The sequence below is a fragment of the Mesoplodon bidens genome (genome assembly GCF_964165515.1).
Source record: "Mesoplodon bidens genome assembly, chromosome: 13".
Classification (NCBI taxonomy): domain Eukaryota; kingdom Metazoa; phylum Chordata; class Mammalia; order Artiodactyla; family Ziphiidae; genus Mesoplodon; species Mesoplodon bidens.
The window spans coordinates 23,417,640-23,432,227 of record NC_138169.1 but is presented as its reverse complement, the minus strand read 5'-3'; the positions used below and the strand labels follow the sequence as shown (position 1 = coordinate 23,432,227).

The window sequence follows — 14,588 nt, the reverse complement described above, 5'->3', positions numbered from 1 at the left end:
GGTGGCAGCTGAGCCACCTCAGATCCTCCATCTTCTGTGAGCTTCTGCCCTGCCTAAAAATCACCATTGATGGGGGAACTGAGGCCAAATCTGGGAGCTCTCTGAGCCTCAGGGTCCTCATCTTTGAAATGGGCTGATTCTCTAGCCCTAGTGGGTGTGTGGAGGAGGCCTGGGTTTGAGTCTAAGGAAGATCAGAGGAAGGGACTCAGCAGAAGGCCGGGGGCTTCCTCAGGCCATGCCAGGGAGAAGGGCCCAGGAGACCCCAGCCTCATGTTGCCCTCCAGGAGGAGGCTTTCTGTCCCCTGCACTCCCCTCCATGGCCCTGGGCAGACCTGAGGGACCAGGGTTGGGTTGGCTATGTGGCCCTGGGCACACAATGCCTCCTCCTGCCCAAGGGACCTGCAGCTACTGGGCCCTGTATAAATTCCTCCTTAATTTCCCAGGAGCCCCTGCACAGCGGGAAAAGTTAGTGCTACATAAAGGCCAGGGTGGGGCACGGGCAGGGTGCAGGCAGGGCCAGGGCCGTCCTCAGAGCCACCACCAGGCCCTCTGCAGCTGGGCCACAGCTCCATGCAAGGCCTGTGGGGCGGGCGGGGTGGTGCCGCTGGACGCCCAGGCCCTGAAGTACACGCGGTGGTGGCCCAGGGAGTCGGTGGAGGGAGAGGACTGCGGGCGGCGGTGGGTGTGGAGGGGGCCCCACGCACCGCGTGCCCCACGGGGGCACCCAGGTGGCGCCTATTTCATGCCGCTGCGCAGCACCTGGTTGGCTGCGATGAGCATGACGCTGATGATGAAGGCGATGGCGAAGGCGCAGATCAGGCTCTTGCGCACACACGTCTGACGGATCTGCTGGTTGGAGCAGGCTGTGGCCGCCCGCCGCCGGGGAGCACCAGAGAGAAAAGGGGACAGCCAAGCGATGGACTCAGGAGCCGCCTGCCCTGCACATGGGCTCGTCCCGCGGGGCACACGGGGACGCAAGGTTTGGGGCAGGCAAGGAGGCCCCCAGCCACCCTCTGCAAACCCCTGGGTCCTCCCCTGCCCGAGCAGTCGGCCCGCCCGTGGGGCCCGGAGGTGGGTCACTCACTCTCCACGTCCACGGGGCCCTCCTCCGCCGTGCCGAGGTGGCTCTCCTCCTCCGTCATGATGATGTTCTCAATGTCCTTCATGGACAGGTGCTCACAGAAGGTGTCGTAGAGCAGCCGCTTCAGCTCGTCCACGGTCAGCTTTTGCATGTCACACTTGGGTGGGGGGAGACACAGCGCTCTGGACACCAGCACCACCACGGTACCCCCCAGCACCTGCAGCCACACAAGCCAGTGACAAGCCTCCAGATTCTGGAGGGCTGGGAACCACTCACTCCATTCTCTGAGTCCTCGACCAACACCAACCTCCCCAGGGAACCCCATGGCCCGCTGGGAGACAAGACGTCCAGTGGACAGAGCCTGTGGGTGTCATCCCCCCCCTTTATGGTGTGGGCCCGACCCTTCGCTGGCCCAGTACAGCCCATCACTGTGCACACAGCCCTGGTCCCAATCAGCCAGGGAGTACCTTCCAGAAGACAGTGTCGAAGTCAGTGCCGTGGAATTTCTCTGGGATCCCCGAGGTGGAGAGCTTGGGTCCCAGGAGGGTCACAAACTCCTCGAAGTCCACTTGGCCATCACCTAGAGCAGGCACAGTTCCAGTCAGCTGGTGAGGCTGCACCTGGGCACCTTGGGCCACCATGGGACCTCAGGCAGGTCCCCTCCTCAGAGCCTCATGTGCCAGTCTCTGGGCTGATGCTGAAGCCAAGTGTGCTGGGGCCCCACCTGACAAGGTGGGGGGGGGGCGTGGCACGCAGCAGGTGGGCCCTGAGCAGGCCTTGCGTGTGGGAGACACGTTTCCCTCTGAACCCTACATGGCTTCCCAGCACCCTGCTGCTGTCCCGGAGCAGGTGTGGAGCCGGACATCCTCCCCACCACACAGACAGGAAATTAAACTCAGGATGGGGGACCGCCTGCCCAGGTCATCACCTGCTCTCTGGGTGGAGATGAGATGGGGGAGGCAGCCAGAGGAGGATGAGCGGAGGGCACTGGGCATTACTGGTTCTTATGAGTTTTTCCTTGATTAAATGCCAGGTGGCAAATATTTACAACTAAATTGATTTTTTATTTTTGGTGATGGGAAGTGGGGTATTTAGTATATCCGTTCTGCTTTCCTGTACTTTAAAAATTTCTTGGAACACAGAGTGAGAGGGGCAGAATCTCCAACCTTTGGGTATGGCTGGGGCTGTCACTCTCTAGCCTCAATTCTCCAGGCTGAGAAATGGGGCCAGACCTGGCTGCAAACCTAAGCCATGGGCTTGGAAGGCTGGCTGGGAGTGGGGAGAGTAAGAGGCCCCCCCATGGGCTCAGGCCCTAGACTTGCCCCCCGCCACCAGGTGAGGGGTGAGGAAACAGGCAGGGGGCAGGGCTCACCGTCCATGTCCAGCCGCTGGATGATAACCTCCAGCTCCACCTCGTTGGGCATGTATCCCAGGGAGCGCATGGCCGTGCCCAGCTCCTGCTTGGAGATGAAGCCATTGCCATCGCGGTCGAAGACTTTGAAGGCCTCTCGGATCTCTGTGGGAGGAGCAGAGCAGGTCAAGACCACACTCCTGTCCCCGACAGCCCACTCCCCAGACCTCCAGGATCCCGGATGCCACAGCCTGAGCCCGGGATGGAGAATCCCCCCTTCCCCTCTAGAGCCCGAAAGTCTGGTCACAGACAATTGGCAGGTGGCTCAAGAGTCCACTACAGCGCTGCCTCCCTGGAGCTCAGGGCAGGCCAAGCAGGCAGCAAAGGTGCCCAGGCCCCGCGTCAGTGACAAGACCGCCCCGGGGGTCTCCGGCTCCGCGTGCCAGGCTCCCACAGCCTCTCCAGGCGTGCTCACGACGACCCCGTGTGGCCGGTACCACGGGTCCCACGGTGCAGGGGAGGACGCCGGGCTAGGCAGCCGGTCTTCTGTGAGCTGCCGAAGGCTTCCCTGCCCACCCTCCCCCTCCATCCCCCCTCTTTTCATCCCCATCGCACTTCCTCCCCAGGCTCAGCTCCTTAACACCGGCCAACACTCATTAATGGCGGCCACGTGAGGCAGCCGCGGCTCCGGGCTAATGGGCTGACAGCTCAGTGCAGACTGCCTCCCAGACGGAGCCCAAGGTTTGGGGGAAGACAGAGGATGGATGGAGCAGCCCCAGGCCAGCTCAGGTGCGGGGGGTCACTCCCCCCACCACTGTATGGAGAGGGAGACAGGCCTGAGGACCTGGGTGACTCAGGGGTGGGGAGCAAGGCACTGGGCTGGGAGCCTGGGAACAAGCAACCCCGTGAGTGACCGTGGGCTAGCCTCAGTCTTACCCACAGTAAAATGGGCGGTAATGGTGTAAGGATGAAAGGGTTTTACCAAGGACATCCAGGAACTGTTGAGGGTTGAAGGGTCCTAACCTCTCCCTGTTCACCCTTTTTTCACCTCTGTTTCTCTGTTTGCTGTCCCTTCATTGTTACTCAGCCCAAGAAAAGTCCTACAGAACATTTCCCGTTGATGGGGAGTGAATCTCATTCCACTCCCACCCTCTCTGCTCTAGCTCCCGGGGGTTTCCTTGTTCAATTCACGGGCAGAGGTGAGTTCATGTGCATGCATGCGAGCGTGCGTGCGAGCGTGCGTGCAATCGTGCGAGCGTGCATTTGGAAGGAGAGACAGATGAGATGCTCCACGCTGCCCTCCTGGAAAATGAGGCCCAGAGAGGCTAGGTGGCCAGTGTGGGGTCAGGGCTGTTTCTGGTGAGGGCAGGAGTTAGGCTAGCCCAGGCCTGGCCTAGAGGGTCTGTGAGCCCCTGAAACTGACTGTGGGATCCTGCACCTTGGGGTCATCCCCTGATTCTGCTGGACCCACTACAGCCCAGAGAGGGTGGCCATGTGTCCCAAGCCACACGTGAAGGTGGCTTGGGCTGAAGCCCCAAACTTCATCAGGCTCCTCCCACCTGGCATCTACAGCCAATGCCTGGAGGTTCCAGTTGACATTCAGGCCAAGACAGAGTCAGTGGGCCACACCTGAGGTGCCTAGGCCCCCAGACCCTCTGACTCTGGACCACCCCCTACCCATCCCAGGCAGGGCCTGAGAACCTGGTCTCCTAACCAGTGGCCCCTTGGCCAGGAGAGCAGCTGGGAAGGGAGATCTGGGCCAGGCCCAGGGGCTTCTGTAAACCCTGGACCCTGGGAACTCCAGGCCAACTCCCACCTGAATTTTCCAGGGCCACAGAGGAGGTAGTGAGCTCCCCATCCCCAGAGGTGTGTGAGCAGAGGCCCAGCAGTTACGGACGCTGCTGAGGGAATTCCAATCACCTGGGAGTCTTTGGGTTCAGAGGAAGGCACTGACCATGCAGCCAGGCACACCCTCTGCCCAGCCCTCCACACACACACTTAGGATTCTGGCTGGCACTGTTGGCCTCCTGACCCAGCCATGGGCTCTGCCCATCTCAGGTGTCCTGAACTCCAGCCCTAGGGGCCCTTTCAGTCATGGTGGGCACCAGGGCTGCTCCACCTCCAGGCCTTTGAATATGAGGCTCCTTTTGCTTGGAATGCTCTTCCTCTCACCATGGTGAATTCTGATACATCCCTAGTTCCCAGCGTGGATGGTATCACCTCCCTGGAGCCCTCCCTGCCCCCCCAGCTGACTCTGGCCCTCCTCTGGGCTCCCACAGACTCCACCCTTCCCCCAAGGATTCCTTCCTGACCACACCAGATTGTGAACTATGAGACGCCATGAGAGCAGGAGCCAGGTCGGTCTTGTTCACCGCTGTGTCCCCGCTACCTGGAACAGTGCCTGTCATTCAAGCATAACCATTTGCTAGTAAGTGGTTAAGTGAATGAATGACTGATTCAGGGAGCCCACCCATCTGGAGCACACACACAAAGGAGCTGACCAGAAGTTCATGCTCCACTTGGTGTGGGGTCATCACTCAGAGCCCATTTACTCTTAGTTTACAAATGATCCTAGTAAGGGCAAGCGTTTGCTTTCTACTCCCCAAGCAGGCAAGAAGCAGGAAGGGAGGCTGAGGATGCTGCTTGTCCCCTTGTGCAGTCCCTAAGGACCCCCTCACTCCATGGGCCACCCAGAGGAGGGGGATCAAGCCGAAGTCAGGGGTGGGGGAACCATCCTCAGACACCCCCAGGTCAGGGGCTGGTTTGGGGAACCCAAGGCAGGCACCCCATCCTTCTGGGTCCTTGGTCGGGAGAGCTCAGGGTGGGATGGCAAAACCCTGGACCCACAGTGGGGCTGCAGTGGGTGCTGGCTCTCTCCCTTGCAATGAATTGGGGTCCAGGCTGTCCCTCGCACACTGACAGGGGCCAGGTGTGGCTCCCAGAGCCCAGGGCTGTTTCAATTGGAGCCCCTGATCTCCTTCTAAAAGTCTTGAGAAAACGCACAGGAGACAGTGGAGGGCAGGTGAATCTTGGGGTCCGTGGGCAGGCGACAGGCCCAGGGGCAGCCCTTTCTCAGGCAGGACTAACCTTCCAAGACCACTAGATCAATCCAAAGACCGCCACCTCCTCATTCATGTGTCGCCTCAGCCACTCCTCCCTGGCATGCCTGGCTCACACCTCAGTCTTACTCTGTGTCCTCACCCTTGCTCAGAGCTGTGACCCAGCACCAGCTGATTTCTGAGGCCAAGTTCAGGGATCACCTTCCCTGCCAGAGAATCAGCACTAAGTCACACAGATTCAGGGTCAGATCCCAGCTCTCCCACATCCTGGTCGGGTGCCCTTGAGTAGGTGTTTGCTCACCTGTACAATGGGGCTGCGGAAATGACTAAATAAGAAAATCAAGCATGTAAGTGCTTGGCTGGGCCTGGGGCTGGCTCAGAACAGGATGCTATAAATCAGAACATCCCAGACGTTCTGGCAGAGCCGGAAGGAGAGGGAGGACTAGGGGAGCTTCAAGCACCAGGCCGGCCTTCCTGTTTGCTGGTGCCAAGACTCGGGGGCCGGGGCTTGGAGTCTGGCTTTGCCACTCAGCAGCCGAGTGACCTGAGCAAGGCACCTCCCTCTCTGAACCTCAAGAGCCTCGCCTGTGAGATGGGAACGTGACTCTTGCCCCATCTCTGAAGGCTGGACTCTGCTGGGGGCTCCCAGAGTGGGGTGGGTGTCCTGTTGCTGCTGCCGCCATTGGCACATCCCAGCTGGGCACGTTTCCCTGAAAGCCTTGCACTGTTCGCCCCCCACGAGGCAGGGAAAAGCCTGCCGTGCTCCACGTTGGCATGGGGAAGCCTGGCCCAGGCAAGGGCTGGCAGGGCCTCTGGGTTTCCGGGCCGACACTGGTCCCTACCTGCCACCTCCAGCCTGACGCCCTCAATCCCCTCCCCGGCCCGAGGAGCTGCGTCAGGGCCTGAGTCCCCAACCGCCCCCAAGGGATGCCAGCACTGTCAGGGAGCCAGAGTCCAGAGAGGGGGTGCGTGGGCTGGAGGTCACTTTGAGGGGGGCAGTGTCTGTCGTCTGCGGCAACAGCCACTCTCCGTGGCATTGGCCCCGCGCCCCAGCACTTTGGCCTCCCTGAGATTCCAGCCTGACAGAGGCGGCTGCTGGGCTTGCAGAGAAGAGGGGCAGGAAAAGGGACTCCTCTGCCCCCCCGTACCCTGAACGCCCCCGTTTGGCCACTCTCATTGCAGGGTCCACCATCTGACTGGGCAGGTCAAGTGCCAAGCCCAGACCTCTGCCCTGGTGGTTGTCTGCCTGTCCGTCTGTCTTCCTTCTCCTCTCTCAGAGGAAGGGCCAGGCTAGGGCTTGCAGCTGCCCCAATTCCCACCCTCAGGTGCTCAAGCACGTCGATGCCACTGGGGTCAGCCTCAGCACTGCCACAGGCCAGGGGGGCTCTGCTATGTGCATCTCAGGGAGAATCCGGGAGATCCTGTACCTCCGCCTCAAGGGAGGTTGGGGGACCCAGACCAGCTCTGCCCAGCCACGTCTACCCTGCCAACTGCCATCCAGGGGTCCCCAGGTGCCTCTGCCAGACCTTCAAGGCCGTTTCCACCCACCCTCTCCCCCAGCCTGCCTTTCTGGCCTGGCCCCCCTGCATACCCCGTATTCCTTTCTCATGGGCCTTCCCCGACCCCCACCCCTCAGCCTCCCCGCTGCTGCGTCCCGGTCCCTGAGTCCCCACTGCATGCCAGGCCCTGTGCTGAGCACTTCCATCACATCCTCTGTCACTGGCAACCCTGGGGAGGGGCAAAGGGTCAACCCCCTTTTACAGATGGAGAAACCGAGGCAAGAGAGGCAAGTGACTGCCCAAGGTCACTCCATAAATTGAGGGAGCAGAGAACTCGAACCCACCACTGCTTGGTTAGGAAGCCCTCACCTTAACCCGGTGTGCTCCACCTCCCTTCCTAGTCCTCCTCCCCCCTCGGACTAACCACCCCCTGGATTTCTGCAGGCAGGCACGTACCGTCTGTAGCATTTCATCCCAAGCTACCAGGCTCCCTCTCCTCGGCACGTGTGGCTCCCCCAGTGATGGGCATCCTCCCAGCAAAGAGCCTGGGTCTTACCCACACTACCCTGGGGTGGGAGCACTGATGAGGCACTGGTGAGGTGGGGGGGGGCAGAGGGGGGATCTGTGCTGTGGATGGTCACCCTTCCCACCCAGCCCTGGCACTCAAGGCCCGCTGGGGCCTGCAGAGACTTGGTCTCCTAGGAGAAGGGCTTCCAGAGTGCCTGCAGCCAACAAGGGGGCCGATCACCGAGGACTTCCTGTCTTCATCCATGGCTGCCCGCAGACCAGGAGATGGGCTAGGGCCACCAGGCATCTGCTTGCTCCATGACGCCCCCCCTGCCCACCCCAGGGAGGGCTCTGTCCTTCAGATGCCCCCTGTGCCAGGTCCTTCTGCTTCACAGGGCCCAGGAGAAGTGGACAGGAGAGAAGCAGGGAGTGCGTTTTGGTGTGGCTGGTGACTAACGTTCCTGGGCTCCTGCCAGCATGTCCGCCATGCGGTCCAAGGGGAGCCTGCGGCCTCTTTGCCCCTGCACTGCCCACCCTGTGCCCTGCTCACCCCTGCACCCCAGCCTCCTCAGCTTCTCCCCTTCCTTGGGGTCTGTACTCCAGGGCTGGGAGATCAGGAGAGGAGGGACCAGTGAGGCCCATAGCAGGGCTGCCAGGGTCATGGTGGGGTGCTGGGAGCAAGGGGAGGGAATGAGGGGAAAGCTGCCGGTGTAGGGGGACAATGTTTACCCCTGCCCGCGTGGCCAGGAGGAAGGTGTGGATGAGGATCTGTGGAGGGGAAACTGGTAAGAGGTTTGCGGTGGACCAGGGCAGGAGAAGACAGTGTTAGGGAAGAGACAGCCTATGCCCCATCCCCTGCCCTCTTGTCCCTCATCATACTCCCTCCTTTTCCCAGGCCCTGGATGAGACTTTTTGTTCCTGGGCTTCGGCCCAGACAGGGCAGGGACTTGGGCTTTGGAATTCAAGGCCAAAGACCCAGTAGCGGCACCCATCCATCTGTCCTGCCCGCCTCAAACATCAGGCTCTATTTCCATGGTTCTCCCAACCTCTGGAGGCTTTTGGGGGGACTTGGTGAGAAGCAGGCGGCTCATAGTCTGTGGTGCAGTGCGGGGGTGGGGGTGGGGTGGGGTGGGGTGGGGTGGGGGTAGCTGCCTTCTCCTCTTGATCTTCCCCCTGATCCCGTCTGACTCCCCCAGGATCTGCTCCCTCCAGGGCTGGGGGATGAGGCTGGATCGCTCTCCATGGCTTGTGCTCCCACCATCATCCCTGACTGCGCTGGTGTCTCAGCTGCACCCCCCAAAGGCCCTATTGAGTCCCAGATCGCAGAGACCCCTGGACCTAAGGTACCTGAAGAGAGGCCCAGCTTCTGGGTGATCACAGCCCCTCCCCCAACAGCAGACAAGCAGATCCCAGGGGGCCAAGACTCCCATCAGCCCAGAGCCCCTCACTCCACTCCATATGGGACCCCAGGAGGTCTGGGGGGGAGGGAAAACCTAAGCACCTGTCCCCAGCCCAGTAGGGAAAGAGCTCGCAGGCCCCAGGGGTCTCATCGCTCCTCAGAAGTCTCTGTCCAGGGACCCTGGCCTCTGCCATCTGCTCTGATCTCGCCTAGCCTGCTGCCTAAGGTCCCCATTCATGTCCGGAGGTGGAGGGACTCCAGGGGGACAGATTTAGGTCCCGGCCTCTCTGCCTTTCCCTACCAGGTTTGGTTATCTCAACCAAGCCGCCCAACCTGGCCACTTGTTGTCGCCACCACCTCCCGGGCCGCCTTCCTGGCGCTCCAGGCTGGGGGTTCCCGCAGGGCTGTGGGGAAGGGGCTATGGCCGCAAGAGGGGCTGCGGGCAGCCCGGGAGCCGGCAGGAGCAGGGCAGTCGCCCTCTCCCCTTCTCTCGCTGCCCGAGCAGATTGGATTTTAAAAGCGACACGAGCGGAATGTCAATGCCAGCGCAGAGCCGCGGGCGGCCGCCGCGGAGGGGATCAAGATGCGGGTGCTCTGGCCGGGCCGGCGGAGGGGGCACAGCTCAGACCCCAACCCAACCCGCCGCGTTGCCGCACCGTCACCGCGGATTGCGCGGCCCCGTGACCCCGCTGCGGGGCTCGGCAAGTTTCCGCAGCGCGGGGGACCACGCGGGCAGGGGCTGGGCCGCCCCTCCGCCTTGGCGACCCCCACCGCGGCGCCCAGGGTGCGAACTCGTCCTGCCTCCCCGCACAGCTGTTCGCTGGAGTGCCCACCTGGCAGGCGGCACCTGCAGACAGCCCCCCGCCCCCGCTCCCCTAGACCGCGCTTCACCTGGGCGCACAGGTAGGAGGGCCGGCGGGCGGGGGTCCCGGCGGGGCACTCACCCTCGAGCTCGTCCTCAGGGATGTCCACGGGGCGCTGCTCCGACAGCAGGTTGGGCACGGTGTAGATGCCCCGGTACATCAACGCCGCCGTCACCGGGTGGAACGGCATCTTGGAGGCTCCGCGCCCGCCCGCCCGCCGCAAACTTTGAGGTCGGGGCTCATGGGCCGGCGGCGGCCCCGGGGGCGGCTGGAGCGGGCAGGGCGCGCGGCTGCGGAGGGCGGCCCGGCGGCGGCAGTGGCGGCGAGGCGAGGGGCGCCCCTCCGGGGGCCTAGCGCCCCCGCGCCCCGGGCCGCCGGTCCATGCCGCCCCCTCGTTCGTCGGGCTCCCGGCCGGGGCCCCGCAGGGGCCGCGGGGGCGGCGCCGCTCGGGCCTCTTCGCTCGGGCCGCTGCGCGCTGCGCCCGCCGCTCCCGCTCCTCGGTGCCCCGCGCGCTCCGCGCTGCGCGCTGCTCGCCGCCCGCTGGTCCGCTCGCCGGCGCGGCCGCCCGGCCCGCCGCTCCGGTTCTCGCCGCCTCCCGTGCTCGCTCTCTCGCTCTGTGCAGCTCTGGCTGCGCTCCCCGCCTCCGCCGCCCGCCCCCTTCGCGCTCCCCCACCCCCACCCCGCCCGCCCCTTCCCGCCGCCGGCCCCTGTGCGGCCGCCCCTCGCCGGCCAGGGGTTCCTTCTCCCCTTTGCCCCGGGCTCCCCTTTCTTCCTGAGGAGGATCACTCGCCCCCCCAACGCCCATACAAACCAAGTCCGCAGCCACCAGGATTAAATTAAGGTGGGGGTGGGGCCCTTCCTTCCAGCCCCTTGGCTGGCCCTCACCCCCATGAACAGAGAGCCAGGAATTGAGGACCAGATACCTGGCAGCGAGGGGAGGTCTGCCCCAGACGCCTGGATCCTCGAAGAGAATCACAGTGTTGGCGCCAGGAGAGGCTCCAAAGTGGGGAAACTGAGGCTGAGAGAGAAGGGCGTTGACCAAGGTCATGGGGCAGGGCCGGCAGGCAGGAGCTGGGGACAGCTCTGGAGCAGGCTTCCCTGCCCTGTGGCTGAGACATCGCACCTGACCTTGCCTCCAACAGTGGAGCCTCCTTCCCAAGCCCTCACCACCGCTCAGCCTGCAGAGAGGGAGCCAGGCCCCAGAGAGAGTGGGGGACAGAGAGGTGGCTGGGTGCCTGTAGGGACTGGTGTGAGGCTTTGTCAGTTCACATAGCTCCAGGTTAGACCTAATACTTGTGCAGGGCTCTCCCAGGCCCCAGAGCTTGTGTGCGCGTGGAGTGAGGGGTCAGGTGTTCGTGGGAGCAGTATGCCTGTGCATGTATCCGTTATCCACGAGGGTGTGTACATGTGTTTTCGAGTCCACACGCAGATGAACGCATGTTGGGAGTGTGTGTGGACACCTGTGTGTGCCAAGGTTGTAAGCTGGGAGGGAAGGGCAGGAACCCGTGGGCGGGTGGGGGGCAGTGTGCAGCCCCTGGCTGTGGGCCTGTGTTCGCAGACGGCCATGCATATTTATGGAGGAGGGATTGACCCTCTGGCCTCGCCATGGCCCCAGCTGCGGACCCCGCCCCTTGAGGCCCTATCGGAACCACCTCCCTGCCCCCTTTGGTCCAATCAGCCCTCGGCCCCAGGGGGAAAGCTGATTGCCACGGCCCTCTATGGCCCTGCCCTTCCCAGGCTGATTACATTTTTCTGTTTTTGTCGCTGATTAATCACAGCCCTGTCTCATGGCCTGGGGAGAGGGGCTCAGGGAGAGATGCTAGCCTTGGCTGAGCTGGGCTGGGCCAGGCCTGGGCCCCAGCACTTCTTGGACTTGGCTGTGGACACAGCTCCCAGCAGCATCTACAACCTGCAGAGAAGCCCGGAAGGACCCCAGCTGTTTGTCTGTCTGTCTCCCCAGCCTCTATGGGCCAGCTGGGTGCCCATTAGGACCTGGGACTGGGGGCTGTGTGAGGCCCCAGAAAAGCCCCTCCCGAAGCCCTCCTGGTCCAGCTGTCCCGGGTCTGACGTTCCACCCTTAGAGCTGAGTGCTTTGAGCTCCCTCGGGTCTTCTGCTGGAGCAGAGGAATGGGGAAGAAAGAACCTGGACCTCGGAGCCAGACAGACCTGGGGCTGCTGCTGTGGGACCTTAGTCACCTCCCTTAACCTCCTGGGGCCTCGGTTTCCCTCATGAAGTGAGGGTGGCAGTGCTACCTCCCGGGCAGTGTGAAGATGAAGAGATGTAACCTATGAGAGGTGCCTGGCAGGGCGTCCCTGTGTCTCTTGGGAGTTTACTATTAGCATGAAAATCCCCCCGGGGTATATGCAATAATAATAATTATAGCTGCAACGTACTGATGGGGAGCGTGAATGACAGCAGCTCAGTCCTTTGGTGTTTACTGAGTGGCTATAGCCAGTTCTAAATCAGGACCCCCACGTCTAGGGAAGGTGGGCTGGAACCTGCTGAGGGGCTGCTGGGAAACCCAGCTCCTGGTGACTTTCCAAGAGGCTGCCACACAGCATGTTGGCACTCGCCAGACGGAGCTCCCATTGCATCCCCTGTGGCTCCCAGCCGTGCTGTCCAGGCAGAGAATCTTCAAAGGACGGGCAGAAACAGCCCCCGAGTAAATCAAGCAAAAATCAATTGTGTGGGCCTGACTAGCACTACCTGCAGGTCAGTGCTGAGGGAAGGTGTGGGTGTCTGCTAAGACATGGGCCCTCCTCCTGGCCTCAGCCTTGGTCTGTGACCATCTTGTGACCAGGCTGCTCCCTGGGACAGGCTCCCACCAGGCCAAAGGGACAGGACCCTCCAGGTTTATAGCACCAAGGGATTATAGCACCAAGGGATTATAGCACCAAGGTCGTGGTGCACCCCACTGCTTGGGTCATTCTTGGCCTCAGGCCAGTCGCTCTTATCTCCCCTGGTGCAAAGCCATGGCCCATGGAGCTGGCTGTGTGTCCAGGGAGCTTCCACACGCCACCAGCTGCACCTGGGCTACACCTGGGCTGTGCATATGACCTGCACAGAGTCCCCTAAGACTCTGAAGGCATTTTGGCCACACCCCACTCATGGTCAAGGGCACCCCCATTCAGGGAGCTGAAGGGACCAGGTTAGGTCATGCAGAGTTATGAGATAGAGCTGGGGTTCAAGCTCAAGGCAGGAGCTGGGTAGGGATGGGATGGGAATACAGGCTCTGGGCCATGCTGCTCTCTTCCTGCCCTTCCAGGGTCAGAGGAATGCCACCTCCTCTGGGAACCTTCATCGACCTCCTCGGCCCTCTGGTGGGCAGCCCCTGGGTGCTAGGTCCTGCGAGCAAGCCAGGCTGGGAGTCAGAGGATGAGGGGGAGCTGCTTGTACCTGGGGCTCACAGAGCAAGCGCCAGAGGGCTGGGCAGCATGGTTAAGGTCGAAGCTCATTGCCTGATGAAGGGCAGGTGCGGGGGGCAGTTTTTACAGAGGAAGGACATGGAAACAGGGCTTTCGGTTGAGGAGGCAGTGCCATGAGCAGTAAGAGCTCTGCATGGAGAATCTAGAGCTGGACATGTGCCTTTGGGTGTCTCTGAACCTCAGCTTACTCACCTGTTAAATAGGAACACATCCAGCCCCCAGAATGAATGCTTAGTTCCTGCACGCGAAGTGCTCAGGCACGGAACACGGTGGCTCTTACTATGAGTCAAGGGAACTCCAGGAGGAAGAGCAAGGGTGGGCAAAAGCTCAGAGGTGTGTGAGGACCCCACTCAGCTCTGGAGGGCAGGGTCTGGGTCTGCACCCCCCAGATCCGAGTGCCTGGCACAGGACTGGGCTGGGCTTGGGAAAGTGGCAGGGGCTGGATGAACATCTGCTGAGAGAATGAATGAGAGATTGAATGAATGAACGAAAGATCACACACCAGCCCATCCGCCCTTCGGTGTTGCAGCCCCGTCCTCTCCTCTGCACGTCACAGGGGAGCAGATGGTGAGATCACACCGTGTGAATTGTGTCTGTCACTCCCCCATCTGGGGAAGGTGCCGCTGCCATCACACTGCACTCCCTGGGGTGCCACCAGGAGACTCGTGGGCCCTCCAGAGAGGGGTCACCACAGACTTCCCCCACTAGTCCTTTGCTCAGGGTGCTGGAAACCTGGGGAGAGGTGCCCCATCTGTGACTCTGGGAGAATCCACCAAGTGGCAGGGAGGCAAGAGGAGAGAAGTGGGGACTACCCTGTCCAGAGGCTGGCTGCCTCCCTGCCAGAGACTGGAGCCCTCTCATCTCAAAACCAGCTTGTTCCCCAGCATCCTGTCGCCACCCACATTCAGCACCAGGGAGAGCTACTGGCAGAGCCCAGGGCCAAGCCATAGCGGGTAAAGTTGTGGAAGATCCGGGAGGGCCTTACAGGCAATACATGGACCCATTATCCAGAAGAGGATATCAAAATGGAGGGAGGGCAAGCACCAAGCTCAAGGTTTTGCTGGGGCTGCTGACTGCAGCCCTGCCCAAACTTGGGGACCGCTGGGGGAGGCAGGGAGGTGCTGGTGGGGGAAGGGCACATCCAGGGAGGGCAGAGGCTCTGGCCTCTGCTCCTTGGCTAGGGGACAATATTGTTCCAAGAACCCGCTGGGGACAGTGTGTGGAGATGAATAAAATATTCATCATCCGGGAAAACTCACACAGTCACTTGATGAATAATGGAATTTATAGACCTGCAGAGGCAGACCCAGCCATGAGGGGTGCGGGCCAGGACCCAGAGGCCCCTGTCTGCTCTGATCTTGCCTTGCCCTGAGCACCCTCTCTGAGCCCTTAGATGCCCAGTT

At 62.0% G+C, this 14,588-nt stretch overlaps 1 protein-coding gene across 1 annotated transcript; it reads right to left on the bottom strand.

The window, feature by feature from the left end:
• Positions 1–697: 697 nt before the first annotated feature.
• Positions 698–9,949, bottom strand: CABP7 (calcium binding protein 7; the record flags this gene model as incomplete). The annotated part of the gene is made up of 5 exons (XM_081252204.1): positions 698–863; positions 1,085–1,238; positions 1,549–1,661; positions 2,454–2,597; positions 9,841–9,949. The coding sequence occupies 5 exons, from the start codon at positions 9,947–9,949 to the stop codon at positions 736–738; spliced, it is 648 nt and encodes a 215-aa protein (XP_081108330.1). The 3' UTR covers positions 698–735.
• Positions 9,950–14,588: the final 4,639 nt, after the last annotated feature.